General features: G+C 42.0%; 1 protein-coding gene across 1 annotated transcript in view; it reads left to right on the plus strand.

Annotated features, from left to right (window-relative positions):
• STK24 (serine/threonine kinase 24) overlaps window positions 1–17382 on the plus strand; it is a 54955-nt gene that overhangs the window by 11801 nt on the left and 25772 nt on the right. Inside the window, exons 3-5 of the mRNA XM_083168762.1 lie at window positions 10965–11021; window positions 14708–14816; window positions 14892–15049. Of these exons, the coding sequence (XP_083024888.1) occupies window positions 10965–11021; window positions 14708–14816; window positions 14892–15049 (324 nt within the window). The remainder of the gene's footprint in view (window positions 1–10964; window positions 11022–14707; window positions 14817–14891; window positions 15050–17382) is intronic.

Consider the following 17382-nt stretch of genomic DNA (forward strand, 5'->3'; position numbering starts at 1 on the left):
GACAGATATGCAAACTGCTATAAAGACGGGGGAAAGCGTCTACAGTCAGTTTGCAGTATCTATCCATAGTCACCCTGCTGGCTGACTGTCGAATGCTTTCCCCCGTCTTTATAGCAGCTGGCAGGGTGACTATGGACAGATATGCAAACTGCTATAAAGACAGGGGAAAGCGTCTACAGTCAGTTTGCGGTATCTGTCCATAGTCACCCTGCCGGCTGACTGTAGAATGCTTTCCCCCTCTTGGGGTGCATGTATATTATTATTATTTCTTTAAATACACATGGGCAGAGGTGAACGCTTCTTGTGCTGTAGGAGAGATCATGCAGCTATGGAATGCCCACATGGGCGTTCCAGCTTTGCCAGTATAGTCGCAAGAATGGCCAGCATATTGATCGAACGTGCGTACACACTGCACTTTTTTTCTGATATGGGCCCGTCCTGTCAGATGAAAATTAAACTGCAATGAACCATCGATCGACCGAGTATGGACAGAGAAGACAGTTTTTGGCCATTTATTGATCGTACAGAGTGAGTCGGACAGTGTACACACTTATACAATTGAACGGCCGTCCGACCCAGAACGGAAGAACGGCCCGACGATTGTATATATGTGTAACCAGCTTAAGGCCAAAACTACTGCAATCCTTCTCAGATGCACCACATTAAAATCTAAATGACAATCAATGTTTATTTAAAATTATAGATTTGCTTAGCATCTGGTTTTATAAATCAACAACAAACCTATCCAATTAAGAGGTACTAGCAAGTACACCAGCTGAAATTAGGCTGGTGTCCCCACCAAGGTAACCTCAGCCCTATTACACCTAGAGTTCATCCCACACTCAAATGTAAGCATTTGGCAATCGTGCAAGTACACATACCAGGGTACCAAAATGCATAACCAAATATCACAGCGTTGACTGGCATCCATGTCTGTTGGCATCTGTAGTTTGATTAAAAATTATTGGAAACAAATTGCGCTTTACAAAAAAATAAAATAAGCTATGTTTTATTGGATCATTCATCATTTAATCCAGGGTTAATTAAAAATTGTAGTCTATTAAGTGTATATGATGCAGGTTCAGAAACCAGGGAGGACGTGAGAAAGGAGGATTCATATATGAAAGATAGGTAGGAAGGTGGACAGATGAGAAAGATAGGGAAAGAATGGGGACAGGGATAAGAGAGAGAAGGGGATAAAATAAAGGAGGGGATGATAGAGAAGGTGATAATTCAACAGAGATGGGAGGTAGAAGGGGAGCAACAGATATAACAGACAATGGTGGTGGATGGGAACCACATCTGTCAGTGCTTGGAGCTTGTAAGCACCCAACACAGGTGGTGACAGACTAGATGCACTAAGCTTCAAAATATGATAAAATGGAGAGTGATAAACAGCCAGCCAATCAGCTCCTTGCCGTGCTACAGAGTGTGTTTGAAAAATGTCAGGCAGGAGCTGATTGGCTGGTTGTTTATCACTCTCCTTTTTATCACTTTTGAAGCTTAGTGCATCTGGCCCAAAGAGAGAGAGAGAGAGACAGAACAAAAATGAAATAGATGCAGGTTGGAGGGACATGGTGAATATAAGGCTGAGGTCTAACTGGGATGGAACACGAATCTGAAGAGAAACGAAGACAAATATGTAGAGACACTGGGAGAACCTGAGAGATGCTCGGTGGCATGAAGCTGGAGAGACACTGTGATTGTCTGGGGCTTGAGAGATACTGGGGGTGCTGGAGACGAGACAGATATTTTGGGGTGGGGGTTGATGTTGGAGAGAAACTGGAGCTGAGCCTGGAGAAATATTAGGGGTTGGGAGATCCTGAAGCTGGATAGACAATGGGGTAAATGAGAAATCGAAAGGGCGTCTGAGGTTGGAGAGGTACTTGGGAGTGGCATGAGGCAGGAGAATAAATGTAAGGATGGGTATGAAGAGACACAGTGGATGAAGTTGTTGTGCAGGGATACTGTTGATTGTATCTCTCAGCTTTGACAAAAAAATGAACGTGGATTTTAATTTTAAATTGAATTGTATGTCTTAGATTACAATTAATTATCTGTTTTGCCCCATAACTACTACTTATTGAAGTATGAGAGGAATTTTAGTTAAAATGTACTTAATATAATTAAATGTAAATTATAGCATCATTCTCATTTATCAGTCACACCTCCTATTATATGTCACTAATGCTCTCTGTATTGTATAGAGGTCACTGTGCTTCTCTTTATATTATATATATATGTGTTAGTCTTTTTTCTCTTTTTGTTGTATAGTGGTAACTATGATACTCTGTATTGTTTTTTTCTCAGTGTAATTTTGAAGTTTGACCTCTATATTGTATGACTTCCACAGAAATACTTTTTGTATTATGTGGCTGTCACGGGGATGCTCTTTTTATTGTCCGATTGTCACTGTGATCTTCACTGCATTATATGGTTGTCACTTTGATGTTCTCTGCATTATATGGCTGTTACTGTGATGTTCTTTGTATTACTATGATTTTCTTGGTATTGTATGTGTCTCTGTATTGATCTATATGGTAATGGCTGTGATTCTTTCCTTATCATATGGCTGTCATTGGGATGCTCTGTGTATTGTATGGCATTCATGGTGATACACTGTAATGGGTACTTGTGTATTATCACGGCGCCCAAGATTTCCATCGTAGGGCATCGTATTGGTCGCATCGCATGCGATGCGATTTTTAATTGTACAGGCACCCTGTTGGGTGATTACTATGTTAAATGCACCCCCATTGTTAACGCCACCCCCACTGTCAACGCCAACCCGAAGTGTGGCGAGCCCGCGAGGGGCGGCAGTACGCATCCTCCGACCTTTTCATACTCCCACTATCCACGTCGGCGTGGAGTTGATTTTAGATAGTGTGGCGAGCCGCCGAGCCCGAAGTGTGGTGAGTGGACGCGTATTACTTTACATGTATTCCGCGTCCCCTTGCGGGGTGCGCTGCGCACGCCACGCTTCGGGCACACTATCTAGTGCGGCGAGCCACCGAGCCCAATGCGTGGCGAGCGGATGCGGATTACTTCACATGTATTCCGCCTCACGGGGCTCGCTGCATTCGCCACACTTCGGGCTCGCTGTGCTCGCCACACTATTTAAAATCAACTCCACGCCGACGTGGATAGTGGGGGTATGAAAAGGTCACTGCATTGTATAACATTTGCTGTGATGTTCTCTGCACTATATAGTGGTCACTATGCTGCTCTCTGTATTGTATGGCCATTACAATGATGTTCTCTGCATTATATGGTGGTCACTGTGTTGTACTATGCATTATACAGTATGGTGGTCATTATGATTTTCTATGCATTATATGGCATTCATTATATTGCTCTCTGTATATTAAATGGTGATTACTGCAATGCTCTGTGTATTGTATACTGTCACTGTGATGCTCTAAGCTTTCTTTGGTGGTATGTGCAATACTCTGTGGCAGGTAAGGTACGGCAATATAGGGAGCTCCAGCGATGCTTCCCTTTTAAATCTTGAGTCAGTGGAACATCCTGAACCACAGAATAAATGCAGCAGACACTGATTCCTTTATGTAATGCAACTAATGACTGGTTATGTCCTCATTCTACCAACATTTCAGGCTTTATAATGTTTCTAATTGATTAAGGTAAGCCTTGGGTGGCTGCTATCTACTGGAGTGGACTGGGGGTTTGCAGAATTAAGTCAATGCAAGAGTATTGTCCTTGGCAGTAGAAAACATAGCTTTACCCATGTTGGGTGTGTGTGTCTGTGTTTGAGAGGTGTTGGGTCCTTTTAGATCTACAGTGTCTAGGTCTACAATCAAAAGGTCGACAGGGTCAAAAGGTTGACATGAGTTTTCATGGTTTTTTGGTGTCTCTGCTCTCTCCATGCTTCAGGCACGGTGCCTTCCTGCACTTGGCACACTATTATAATTGGACTCTATGCCCACATGGATGCTAAAGTATGAACCGATAGATGTAAGAAAAAAATCACTAAAAAATCCTCAACCTTTTGACCGTGTGGATCTTTCGGCTGTTGACCTTTTGTCCATGTCGACCTGTAGACTGATGACCAGTATTTCGCAACCATTTAATTGTCTACCTAAACACTGTAGATCTAAAGCCCGTATACCGTTTGAAAGGAAGGGATCTTTGTACAGTATGTGATATGTTTTATAAGCCAAACTTATAGTCTATTATAGTTGTCGTGGTTCATAAGGAGTTTTTTTTTTTTTTCAGCTTTTCGTTGTGGCTATCAATAATTATTCTTGTAGGAATTAGTTGGGAATTAGAAGTTGGGAATCAATGGGTGAGATTTAATAGGATGAGAAATTCAGAAAGTGAGAGATTTGGTAAGAAATCTCCAGTTTTTTTAAAGCGGCAACCATTTACACTTCAAGATCACACTGGTTTTGCAGTGTAAATGATTGCCGCTTTAAAAAAAACCCTGGAGATTTCTTACCAAATCTCTTACTTTCTGATTCTCTCATCCTATTAAATCTCACCCAATGTTTTTCATATCCTATTTAATGGTTTGGCAACATAAAGATTTTAGAAGACTGCAGATTTTTCCCCATATATTCTCCCCATAATTTTAATTATATCATGGAATAAAAATGATTGAATAAGATTGAAGACCTCTGGTACAATGAAAATCTGATCCAGCCTGTAATGCTGCGTACACACTGGGTGATATATTGGCATTAAGTGGAGTAGCTGATATAGTGCTGGTCTATCGGCCAGTGTGTGCCAGATATGTGTCTGTGAACAACGCTGTTCACAGCTGATGGCAGTGATCTATCTATATAAAAGTGTGTGTGTGTGTGTGTGTGTATAGATATATATCTATATACATATATATATATATATATATATATATATATATATATATATAGATAGATAGATAGATAGATAGATAGATAGATAGATAGATATATCTATATATATTCCAGGATTGGTATTGTTTCTAATGCTGTGTACACACGGTCCGATTTTCCTTTCTGATGTTGACGATAGTCAACTTCGGATCGGCATCGGATGCAGATCGCAAGGGTTTTAACCCTTGCGATCCCGATCCGATCCCGATGCGCGTTCACGTATCGGAAGCCAGAAAGTCTTGGCTTCCTTGTCTATATAGTGCAGATCTGCACTATATAGTCAAGATAGGATGCAAATCGGATGTGCCTTAAGATCCTATCCACGATCCTATCTGATCAGATCGTGGATAGGATCTTAAGGCCCATACACACTTAGAGATTTTCATTTCAAAAGACTTTGCCAAAATCTCTGAAAGATAAATCTTTCACCAAAGTAGTGCGTACACACTGAGCTATTTTCCCCAAAGAGCTAGAGATTTTCAGGAGGCGAAAGACTTTGCTGAAAATCTTTCATATAAAAAGGCTATTTACATAATGGGCGGGGTTTGAATTCCAAGGGTGGGAGCAACGGCCCTTTTATTTCAGTGCATTTCTGTTCTTGGTGCCTGATTGAAAACTGATCGCTGGGCTGCATATATTCAGAGCCCAGCGTTCAAGTACACGCCGCCCCCACCCGGGGAAATCCATTCACCTGCACCAACAATGTATAATCTATTGTCATAATAAAATAATTGTTACCACCTTTGTTTTGAAATATTCTCTTACAGTGGCCCACTCCTTAACCACCCACTCTTGATCGGCCTTATAGTGTTTTTTTTTTTTAATCTTTGCTAAAAAATCTATTTTGCGCACTGTAATACCACTTACACATTATACCACACATTGTAATGCCCATTACATGTTATGCCACACACTGCGATGGCCATAATACATGCTATACACCGTGATGCACACTACGTCACATACCGTAATGCCCATTACAGATAATGGCACACACTGATGCCCATTAAATATTATGCAACACACCATGATGCCCATTATCACACACCGTAATGGCTATTACATATGCCACATTAGTGCCGCTTACCTACATGTTAATTGCTGGGGTAATGTATATATTGTTAGCCTGCGCTGGCAATGTATACATTGCCGCCATAAAAATTATACATTGGTGGCCAGTGGTGCCAGTAATATATAGATTGCTGGCATGTGCCAGACTCTGTGTGGCCTGGCCGGGGAGAGTGTCGGGCGCAGGAGCAGTGTGGCAGTGTGGCGGCGTGGGAACGGTGGCGGGGTGAGTATACACCGGTGGGGAGAAGGGGGGAGGAGGCGACGGTGAGGGCGACAGGGGGTGGGGGCGGGAGCGGCCGGTCAGCTGGGCTGAAAGTCTCTCATCTTTCAGCCCGGCTGCCATACACACCTGGCGATGATGGCTCAAATATGAGCTATCATCGCCAGACGTGCTGGTAAAACCAGCAGACGGCCCACTTTGCTAGCGATGATGCGGGAGCGCGCATCATCGCTAGTCGGGCATCGGTGGTCCATACACACTTGCCGACTTTAAGCTGAAACTCGCTCAAAATGGCTGTTTTGAGCGAGTTTCAGCTTAAAGTCGGCAGGTGTGTATGGGCCTTAAAGGCACATCTACCGTGTGTACACACCATAAGTCCTGAATCCCAATATTCCAAAATGAGGCAGAACTGGCTTGCCTAAATAGCAGCATTAGAAAGATTACATTGTTGCAAAGGTGACATCCTATCATGATACCACACTAACATTACTAAGCTCTTCTAGTAGTTTTTGTCTCCGGAGATTGCATGGTTGTATACTGGGACAGTGTAAGAAATGTGGGTGAACGCATGCAGGCTATTAGTATTGCTTTCTCCACCTAGGCAGCACAATATTGTTAGCGCTCTCCCACCGGGGCAGTATAATCATTAATCCTCCATTAACCTAATCATGCACCCATGATAGAACATTGGTAACCGCTTGTTACAGTATGTGTACCTAACAACAATTAGTTTGGCTGAAGTGGCGGCAAACTGATCACAAGAGTTCTCCGTATTTTGGTCAGTTAGTATATTTGTATGTCTTGGAGAATGCTCCCACTGCTAAATGCCACCAGACCCTCTTGTTGAGGGTACCCGGCCCTTGGGTCGACAATGTGTACGTCGACCACCAATGGTCGACACCTAAAATGGTCGACATATCATATAGGCCGAACTTGACAGAAGGTTGACACAATCTTAAGGTCGACATGGACATGGTCGACACTCAAAGGCCACAAGTTTTTCTTTTTTTTTTTTGCCGGGAGCAGCGAGACACAGTGCCCAAAGCATGGCGAGTGTAGCGGGAAACCAATACGGTGTCCATGTTGACATTTGTCGACAACAAAAAGTGGAATTTTTTTTCGACCTTTTGCGTGTCACATGTTGACCTTAAGCTTGTGTCGACCTTCTGTCAATGTTGACCATTTTTAGGCCAAAGTGTAGTGACTTTTGACCTAGACGTTGTCGACCCCCTATATACCATAACCCTTGCTGAGATCAGATGCTGGACTATACTCTGTGGGATGCTTGCTGTATTTCCTGGTGCATTTTATGTGAAAAACACAGTTGTATGTCCAAGTACACCAATGCAATAACAATATTTAGATTCCCATGACATGAAATATTGAGCAGTGTTTATAGAGAAAAGTGAAAATGAATCCTGAAGTGCAAGTAAGCGGGGCGGAAGTTACATTTTCACTTCAGCAGAATCTGCCAACAATCCGAACTTCCTAAATTGAGACATAGGGCCTTATTCTAGTTCACTCTTTCTGACAAAATCCTTCTTAGATGGACAAAACCATCTGCACTGCAGGGGGGGGCAGATGTAAAATGTGCAGAGAGAATTAGATTTGGGTGAGTCATTTTGTTTCTGTGCAGGGTAAATACTGGCTGCTTTATTTTTCCACTGCAATATAGAACTCACTTTGAAGTAAAACCCCACCCAAATCAAATTTCTTCTTAGATGGACAAAACCATGTGCACTGCAGGTGGGGCAGATGTAACTTGTGCAGAGAGAATTAGATTTGGGTGGGGTTTTACGGCTAACTGAGATCTATATTGCAGTGTAAAAATAAAGCAGTCAGTATTTACCCTGCACAGAAACAAAATAACTCACCCAAATCTAATTCTCTCTGCAAAAGTAACATCTGCCCCACCTGCAGTGCACATGGTTTTGTCCATCTAAGAAGGATTTTGTCAGAGTGAACTAGAATAAGGCCCATAGGCTCATCTCCGCACTAGTTGTCTGCACTCTGCACACTCCTATTTTGCAGTTAGTAAATGAATCTTAAATGCATGGGAAGATTAAAGAAGGCAGCATGTATTAATAGCAAAGACACAATACCAATAGGTTTACTGAAGAAACTGCTGTATTTTCAGCCCAAAAAAAAATGTAAGAAGTGGAAGTGTATCCTGTGTCTGAAAAAATTAATTAGATTTTTTTTTGTATAACGTTTGTTATTTAGATGTTATCCATGTGTTATGGTGTGTACACACGGTAGATGTGCCTTAAGATCCTATCCACGATCTGATCAGATAGGATTGTGGATAGGATCTTAAGGCACATCCGATTTGCATTCTATCTTGACTATATAGTGCAGATCTGCACTATATAGACAAGGCAGCCAAGACTTCCTGGCTTCCGATACGTGAACGCGCATCGGGATCGCAAGGGTTAAAACCCTTGCGATCTGCATCCGATTCAGATCCGATGCCGATCCGATGTTGACTATATCGTTAACATCGGAAAGGAAATCGGACCGTGTGTACACAGCGTTATTGTATATCTGCCATGCTCATAGTAATACATTTCCATGTGTGAGAAAGAAGGCTGGTTGACTGTTTAAAACGAATGCCCCTTTCAGACATCACTTTTTACCCGTTATTTTGCTGTTTTTTTACCGTTTTAAAATGGTAATTTGTGCAGTCTGAAAGGTGCAGAGTGAATTTACCGGTTCTATTGAACTGGTATTTCTAAACGGTAATAAAGCTGGGTCCTACCTGTTTTCTTTCATCCACTGTTTTCTATGGGTTAAAACAGGTTCAGTGTTGTGAAGGAACAAAAACTGCACTGAAATACCGTTTAAGGAGAGAAACTTCACTGAAATACCGTTTAAAGACATGCGGTGTGAAAGGGGTATTAGCTGGCTGACCGTTTTTAGAAACGTTTTAAAATACCTGGTCAAATCCAGTTTTGCGGTCTGAAAGCAGCATAAATGACTGCGACTGTTGCATTTCCTTTATTGCACATGCAGGCAGAACTTCTGCAATACACTGTATATAGAAAGAACACGCCACTGCCAGATGTTGCTGCCAACAAGCCAGTTACCAGAGATAAGCTAAATTCAGTACAATGAGCAATGGTCCATAAAGTATTCTGTTCAAGGGTTGACTGTGGAACTGTGCACTCAGTCATATGTAACCCCACATCTCCTGTGTGATAACTGTACTGTCTCTGCTGTAACTGTGTTGTCCTTGCTCATACTGTTACCTACCTACCTGTTGGCTGCCTAGGTGCTGTGCAGCTTGGCAGGTATATATTCCCTGTGTGATAACTGTACTGTCTCTGCTTATACTGCTACCTGCCTGGCTGCTGCAATGACCAGTGGCGCCTCTGATGGCTGCCTAGGCACTGTGCTGCTTGGCAGGTATGTGTTCCCTGCGTCTATATCCCCCAGTGTACTTCTAGCCTATACCTGTATGTTAAAGAAAGAATAATGTGTGGTGCACTATCAACAGCTGCTGGCACAGGGTTTGTCAGGCCCTATTATAGAGAATGAATATAAGAAAAAGTGTGCCAGCGCTGGCTGTAAAGAAATTGGCAATACACGGTTCTCAAAATATATAAAGAGAATTTATTAATACAACATCAAATAAATCTAAAATATATAAAAAAGGTGAATCGCTCTAGAACATATAGTTCATGACACACCATCATTAATAGCTATCACAGGGATAATCAGCGTTTTTGGTTTTAGCTTTGAGCTTTTTCAAAAACAGATTGGATGAAAAGAGCTGTATATATTACCATCCCATTGTGCCTGGTTGGTTTAGGAGCCAGGGTCCGTGACAAAGTGTCCTGTGGTTTGTCCTATATTTTCAAGGACTCAGGGTTCCCAATACGAATGTCCTCTTGGATTGACTGGAAGAAATTAGGGATCAAGCAATATCCCCGAAGATTGTATATCCAGATGATTTTTTAAGGATCGTCTGTGGGGTAGTGGAGACGTCACTGGCGGTTGTATGGATGGGTGTAGACAGCAATTTATAGGTGCTCAACGCGTTTCCCCGGAATCAAGACCTCCGGCTTCATCAGGAGTGAATGTATTTATTGTGAGCTCTGAGCGTCGTTTTATACCTGATTGGTGATTGCCTAGGTGATTCACCTGTGTACTCATTAACATCTAAAAAGACTTAACATACGAGAACCGTGTATAAATCACATAATCTATTTTACTTTATTAATATAGGAGGCAGTCTGATCTATTAAAATACATTTTAATGTGCGCAAACACATCCCGAACATCAGGTGCGCTGCCACCGCCAGGAGCCGATTGCTGGTATCGGTGATGCTAGCGGTGGCACACAGCCAGAGTCCTGATGTGTGTCAGTCGCATGGCCGGGCAACGAACCCGGTCACGTGATTTGGATCGTGTCCGGCCACTGAGTAGGCGTCCCATACCTGTATGTGTCCGCATATCTGTCACTGTTTAACTGTACCTAACTGGCTGTTGCACAGCAATCCAAGTCAAATTCCTAGTATGCGCAAGTATATATGGCCAATAAAGTTGATTCTGAATTAGATGTGACTATTGATGTTACAGCCACTGGAATGAGACCAGTAAGCTAGCGATTATTTGGTGTAGTTTCCTCCAGAAAGGAATAAAGGGTTTGTAAAATATTATACAAATCTAAAACGTAGGTCTTTTTATTTAAGAAAATGTTGGATTATATTAATATACTTAAGACAATTCGTATCTTGTCCTATAGATGACATTCTAACATTTTAACCTATATATTTTTTTTTTCCTTTTTAACTTCATAGGACACAAAATTATGGATTATTATGGAATACCTTGGAGGTGGATCAGCTCTAGACCTGGTGAGCGTGACATTCTTGCAGTTTTATTTTGGCTATCTACAATATGACATGTTTTTGCCATCTCTCACGTAGAACTTGTAGCTGTTTTTAGATAATTGTTCATTTTAAAATGCTAGCTTGAATACACGGAAACGGCAACTCATTATACAAATTAACTAATTGAATGAGGACTAAAATATATCAAATTCATGCAAGTACATGTATAAATAGATTTGCAGAGATAATTAATTATTGTCTACTGAGCTCTCATCTGGAACAAATGCTTGAAAAGGGAAGCGTGCTAGGTTTCTATAAATGGGGTAACGAGTATTCTTCATACGAAATTAGACCATGATTGTGATTTTACTGGCAGCCATATTTGAAAATAATGGATACAAAGTTTATAGCACTGATGACATTGGCACACTCATTCTGTGTCATGCCTTTTAGATCATTTCCATCACTTGTTCCTCTGTTATAACGTAGGAGCTACATTGGAGAAATCAATCATTTCCATCAGAAGCCTGTGCTTGAACCTTCTTTGTGACCATGGAGAGAGTGGGGTAGAATTACATTTCCACAGCTGGGAAATAGCTGCTTTTGCCGTGATAAGGATATAGCTAAGGACATATGTGATATCAAGTGGGTACCAATATCGAAGGACAATGTTGGAGTAAGAGCAAGCAAAATATGTAAAAACCTTAAATACTGTATAAGCTATGCAATAGCTTCCAAACATGGAACAGGTATAGGGTGCAAAAATACTTGAGAAACATTACCCACCTGACCACAGCCTCTTGAATAGAGTCACAATAGGGAGGGATACATTATGTGCAGCCAGTTTGGAGAAATTTACCATACACCTGTTCATGAAGAATGCACTTAGAAAATGAGTGCTGCATATGGTCTCTTCCACTTCTCTCCCACCAACTCTACACCCACTTACATTGAGCGGGAATTTTCTCAGGGACTTTTGTACACTGCAGAAGGTACGACCCATGTGTGAGGTAGAAGTAAGACCAGCAAAGATATGTGGAGGGAGGGCCCAAGTAAATGGAGTCAGTAATGGGTGAGATTGGAGTCAATGTAAATTTTTTAGAAGTCCCCGGGAGGTAAATAAGTGTCACGCAGCTGGGTGAATGACATCATCATAAAATAGATCTTGCAGTTTACAAATTAGATTACGGTATTAGGCAGTTTGATTAATATTTTTACTTCAGTGGGTCAATCTGGTAATAAGATGGTTATAATAGATTTTGTGGTAGAGGAATGGAAATATCTTCAAGCTTTTGGGATCCAACATAGGTCTCTTACAGCATTGGTCATTGGTGCTAATAGATGATATTACTCTATCAGTCTGGCTCAGATGGCATACTGATGCGACCAATCTGCGAACTCCTGCGATCGATAGAGATCTCTTCTGTCAGCTATGCTGCGCGGCCAACAAAACAATATTGCATGCAGCACCAGACAATATAAGGAAAGACGAATGGCTAGTTCAGTTTAGTCAGTTCCATCTAAATGTATTTGATAGCCAGAGTTAACCGACTTGAGGATACCTAGGATAAAGGATAATAATACCCCAGATTGTTGTGTTGTTGCAGCAGGATGGATCTATCTTCTATCTCAGCATTCTTATCTGGTTTTTGTTTTCTGAGCCACATGATAGTAGATCGTGACACTGCCAATGCCAACAAGATACTAGCCTGTATAAAAAGGGGCATGGAAGCTAGGGTCACTTAAATAATTATGCCAATTTACAAGGCACTGGTTAGACCTAATCTAGAATTTGGAGTACAATTTTTGGCTCGTCACTACAAAAAGGACATTATAGAACTCGAAAAAGTTGAGACAGGGCAACCAAGGGAATAAAAGGGTTGGAGTCATAAAGCTATGAGGACAAATTAGCAATGTTTACGCTGGAAAAGAGACATTTATGGGGAGAGAGGTATAACATGTACACATTTATCAGTGGACAATACAAGTCAAGTATCTCTTATCCAAAATGCTCAGGACCAGAAGAATTTTTGATAACAGATTATTCCGTATCTCAGAATATTTTTATATTTCAGTGATGTATCTTGAGGTATCTTGCATTTAGGTTGTATAAACACATGAAATACACACAAATATATTTTATTTGTGCATAAAACAAGGTTTCAAACCATGAAAAAAAATAATAAAAAAAATGGTACTTATGTAATATCTGGGCTCCCGGGTTTTCTTATGAGACCGTGTCCGCTCGCCACGCTTCGGGCACGGTGGCTTGCTGCGCTCGCCACACTATATAAAATCAACTCCATGCGTAGTTGGATAGTAGGGGGTATGAAAAAATGGGGTGCATTTAACATGGGAGTCCAGATAATACATAAGTACCCAAAAAAATAAATCATATATATATATATATATATATATATATATATATATATATATATATATATATATATATATACTAGGTGATTCATCGCGCCCTACGGGCGCTCTTCACAACGTCGTAAGGGGCTGCGCCCCCTTAATTTGTGAACGTTTGTATTGTAAGAAATATGGTTAGAATTGTATGAAAGATGCCTGTATTGCAACTTGAGTTATAGGTGAAATGTGTTAAATAGAGAGCATATGATTTGGAAGGGGGTGTATATTGTTTTGTTTAATTAAAAAGCAGTTACAGAGTAAGATGTACATTGATAGTGTGGATGGTACAGTGACATTTGTGGGTGTGTGTGTGTAATAGTATAGTAGGGTTTTTTTGAGTCAGGGGCTCCCCACTGGCGGAGGTCACAACACAGGAAAACAGGAGGCTGGGTAGTGATAGGGGTGTGTGGGCATAAGGGGGACTAAAGAAGAGGGTGGGAGACACAGTGCAGCTTCTGCCAGTGGGTGAGGGTCCAGCGTGAATCGCGCAAAGGGGGGGTTGCGAAATGCGGGAGGGGGGGTCACGGGGGTTGGGTGCCGCGAATCGCGGGAGGGGGGGTGCGGGGGGTTGCAGCGAATTGCAGGGGGGGTCGCGGGGGGCAGGGGGGTTGCCGCGAATCGCGGGAGGGGTGGGTCGTGGGGGTTGCCGCGAATCGTGGGAGGGGGGTTTGGCGGCGAATCGCGGGAGGGGGGGTCACAGGGAGGGGTGGTGCTGCGAATCACGGGAGGGGGTGGTCGCAGGGGGGGTGCCGTGAATCGCGGGAGAGGTCGTGGGGGGGGGGGGGGGGGGGGGCGCGAATCGCCACAAGAAAAAATCAACACATGTAAATGTTGACAAAAGTGTAGCATTTCATTGGTGTCCATGTCGACGGTTTTGGAATAATGTTTTTTACATACTTACCTGTCCCCGATGGTCCCTCGGCGTCCATGGCAGGCCTTCAGCTTCATCTCCGGCGTCTCCAGCGGTCCCAGGAGTGCGTTCCGAGGAAACTCGCGCAATGCACTCCTGGGACCGCTTGAGAAGAAGCTGAAGGCATGCTGTGGATGCCGTGGGACTAGGTAAGTATATAAAAAGGGTCAGGGGGGGGGGGAATAAAAAATTTGAACTATTCCAAAAAAAACAGTTTTTGGAATAGTTTGGATAATGGATCTTCGGATACAGGATACTCAACCTATACTCCTATGTGGTGATGTGTATATTATGGTTTTATGGGCGTTACTGTCGTTGTCATTTTTGTAATATTATATTGATTGCTTCATGTAAAAATAATTTGTCGCTTGTACTTTTCTGACAGCTGGAACCTGGCCACTTAGATGAAACACAAATTGCCACAATCTTAAGGGAAATACTTAAAGGTCTTGATTATTTACATTCAGAAAAAAAAATCCATCGAGATATTAAAGGTAAGTACACAGTTATATGCATGTACCATGATATTCTGGTTCATAGTCTGTTATTTATCCTGTACTTGTTTCCAGCTGCCAATGTGTTGTTGTCCGAACACGGAGAGGTAAAGCTGGCAGATTTTGGTGTAGCGGGTCAGCTTACAGATACACAGATCAAGAGGAATACTTTTGTCGGCACGCCATTCTGGATGGCTCCAGAGGTCATAAAGCAATCCGCATATGACTTCAAGGTAAGGTAAAATGGGGACTGTACCTGTTTATCTTTCTCTTGCACCTGACTGTTATTAAAGATCATACATAATGTAATGAATCACTGTCTTTACACAAATAAAAGGGTTGATATGTGTTCTGTTGGAAAGGCTGTATGAATATTGATGTTGGGATGTACAGGTGCACTTCACAAACCTGTAGAACAACTTTGGTAACCTGCACAATATATCACTGCTTAGCAAACACTAAACCGTAAATATTTACATTTATTACAAAAAAGATGCATTTCTGAGCTTTAAGATTTTGAACAATTTTGATTCCATAAATAATTAATACTTATATGGAGTATTCATCAGACATTTACGTGTTCTTGTGAGAAATAAGGTATTCCCACCACTTATTTATTTATAAATGTTGTCAGGCCAGTTGCTGATGTGCCAGATACTGCTTGGTTTTTGTTTTTTTTGTTTCAACAACCACCAACACCACCTTTTTATTCTACCCCCCCCCCCCCCCCCCCCAGGGCTCTCATGTCTATCTTTATCTCCTCTTCTGTCTCTACCCCTCTTTCCCTATGTCTCTCTCTCAAGAATAAGTCCATATTTAGTAATGGGGATCGCTTAGAAAATGCCCCTACATCGCTCTGTGTGTAGGGGCCATAGGCATAGTGATGCGCTACCCCTCACATCGCTATCGGCTGGCTTTTACTATCAGCATGCTGGATCAATCTCACCGGAGAACACTGTACATGACTGATCGCTCAGCGGCACATCTCTGTGTGCTGAGCGATCTTGCTGAAGCATCTTGAGCGATTTAGCATTGCTCAGAACACTTCAGCATCTCCCCGCGTGTAGGACCTTATGGTTGAACCTTGATGGAGATTTGTCACAGCAGCTTAAAGGTCTGGGGGCCACTAGACTGCCAAGCATTTTGAAACCAGCAGCTTCCACACAGGTGTAGTGATGTATTTATCCCAACTGCTTAGGTTTTGTTACGCCTACATTTGATTTGGTACAGCCCACATGAGGCCACTTCTACAAATTTTTACAGGGCCACTTTTAGTTCCCAGTCTGCCCCTACTCCTGTGGCAGCGCATTGTTTGACACGTAGGGTCAGATGTGCCAAGTTTTAGAAAAACCTGCTCCTTTCATTTTTTAAGCCCAGCCTGTAACATGGCAGTTCGGAGCTTGTTTATTACTCTCCACTTTCATCTTCATTACACTTGCACATCATCTTGGGTTAATGTAAGGGTAATAGCATTTCTGGCTGCAGTGTTTTGAAAAACCCTCTTGGACATTCTCACATTTAGGGATGATTTCACCTTCAATTTAGTAATTGTTGGAGTTTCAAAAAGGTTGATTTAAATCCTATGTGTTTGGAGGGCTTGTTAGACTCCTCATACCTACTAAGAATTTCTCACCATGCAGTAGACAGCAGGTCATTTCAAGTCTTATGCAGTTGCTCTTCAAGTACAGTAGATGGGGGTAATCTCTGAAGTTGCCCATTGCCAGGATGTCTCTCTCAGACTACTCTAAAGAAGGCTTTATTGGAGTTATTCCGGTTTGTTGGGTGTGGAAATTTCTCCTGTGGAGGGTCACAACAAGTGTACTCTATAGACCACCTGCCCTTGGGGCCTACAGTTAGGAAGTTACACTGTATTCTTTAAGGTTGGTGAGCATCTTAAGATGCAGGTTACATCTGCGTCTTAAGAGTAGTGATGTACACGCTGATAGATTGCTGTCTTTTTAGCGGACAAAACACTGTCTTTTGTCACCAAACGTCAGGGTATTCTGTTTTTTGCAGTCACAGAATTTAAATATTTGTGTAATGATATAATGGTACTGTAGATGGTTGTTCTGAGCAGACATATATGGTTCTGCAAGAGAAGGCTTACCTGGTGGAGTCTTATTCTTGGATGAACTTATAAGGCAGGCATGTCCAATCTATGGCCCTCCAGCTGTTGTCAAACTACAAGTCATTCCTTGCCACAGTTTTACGATTAGGGAGTGCTATAACTATGAAAAAGCATGGTGGGATGTGTAGTTTAGCAACATCTGGAGGGGCCACCATTTGGGAATAGGGTATATAGGGTCTCATAGAGTTCAGTTTTTTGTTTTAACCCTGGAGCAGTAGGGAACAGTTCTTTTGGATGACCTGAAGTCTGCTTGCCTAACTTAAGTATGCAGGACTTTTCATGATAATGCATGAGATTTATGCAGTGTTTTTTTTATTTTAAACAAGGTTTAAATTAAATTAAATTAGATTAGATAGGCTTTTTTTTTTTGAAAGAAGAGAACCATTCAGCTGCCTACTTTCTGGATTGTCCTCCACTTGGCTGTCTTGTCCAATTTTC

Source organism: Crinia signifera, chromosome 2, assembly GCF_055691185.1.
Source record: "Crinia signifera chromosome 2, ASM5569118v1, whole genome shotgun sequence".
NCBI lineage: Eukaryota > Metazoa > Chordata > Amphibia > Anura > Myobatrachidae > Crinia > Crinia signifera.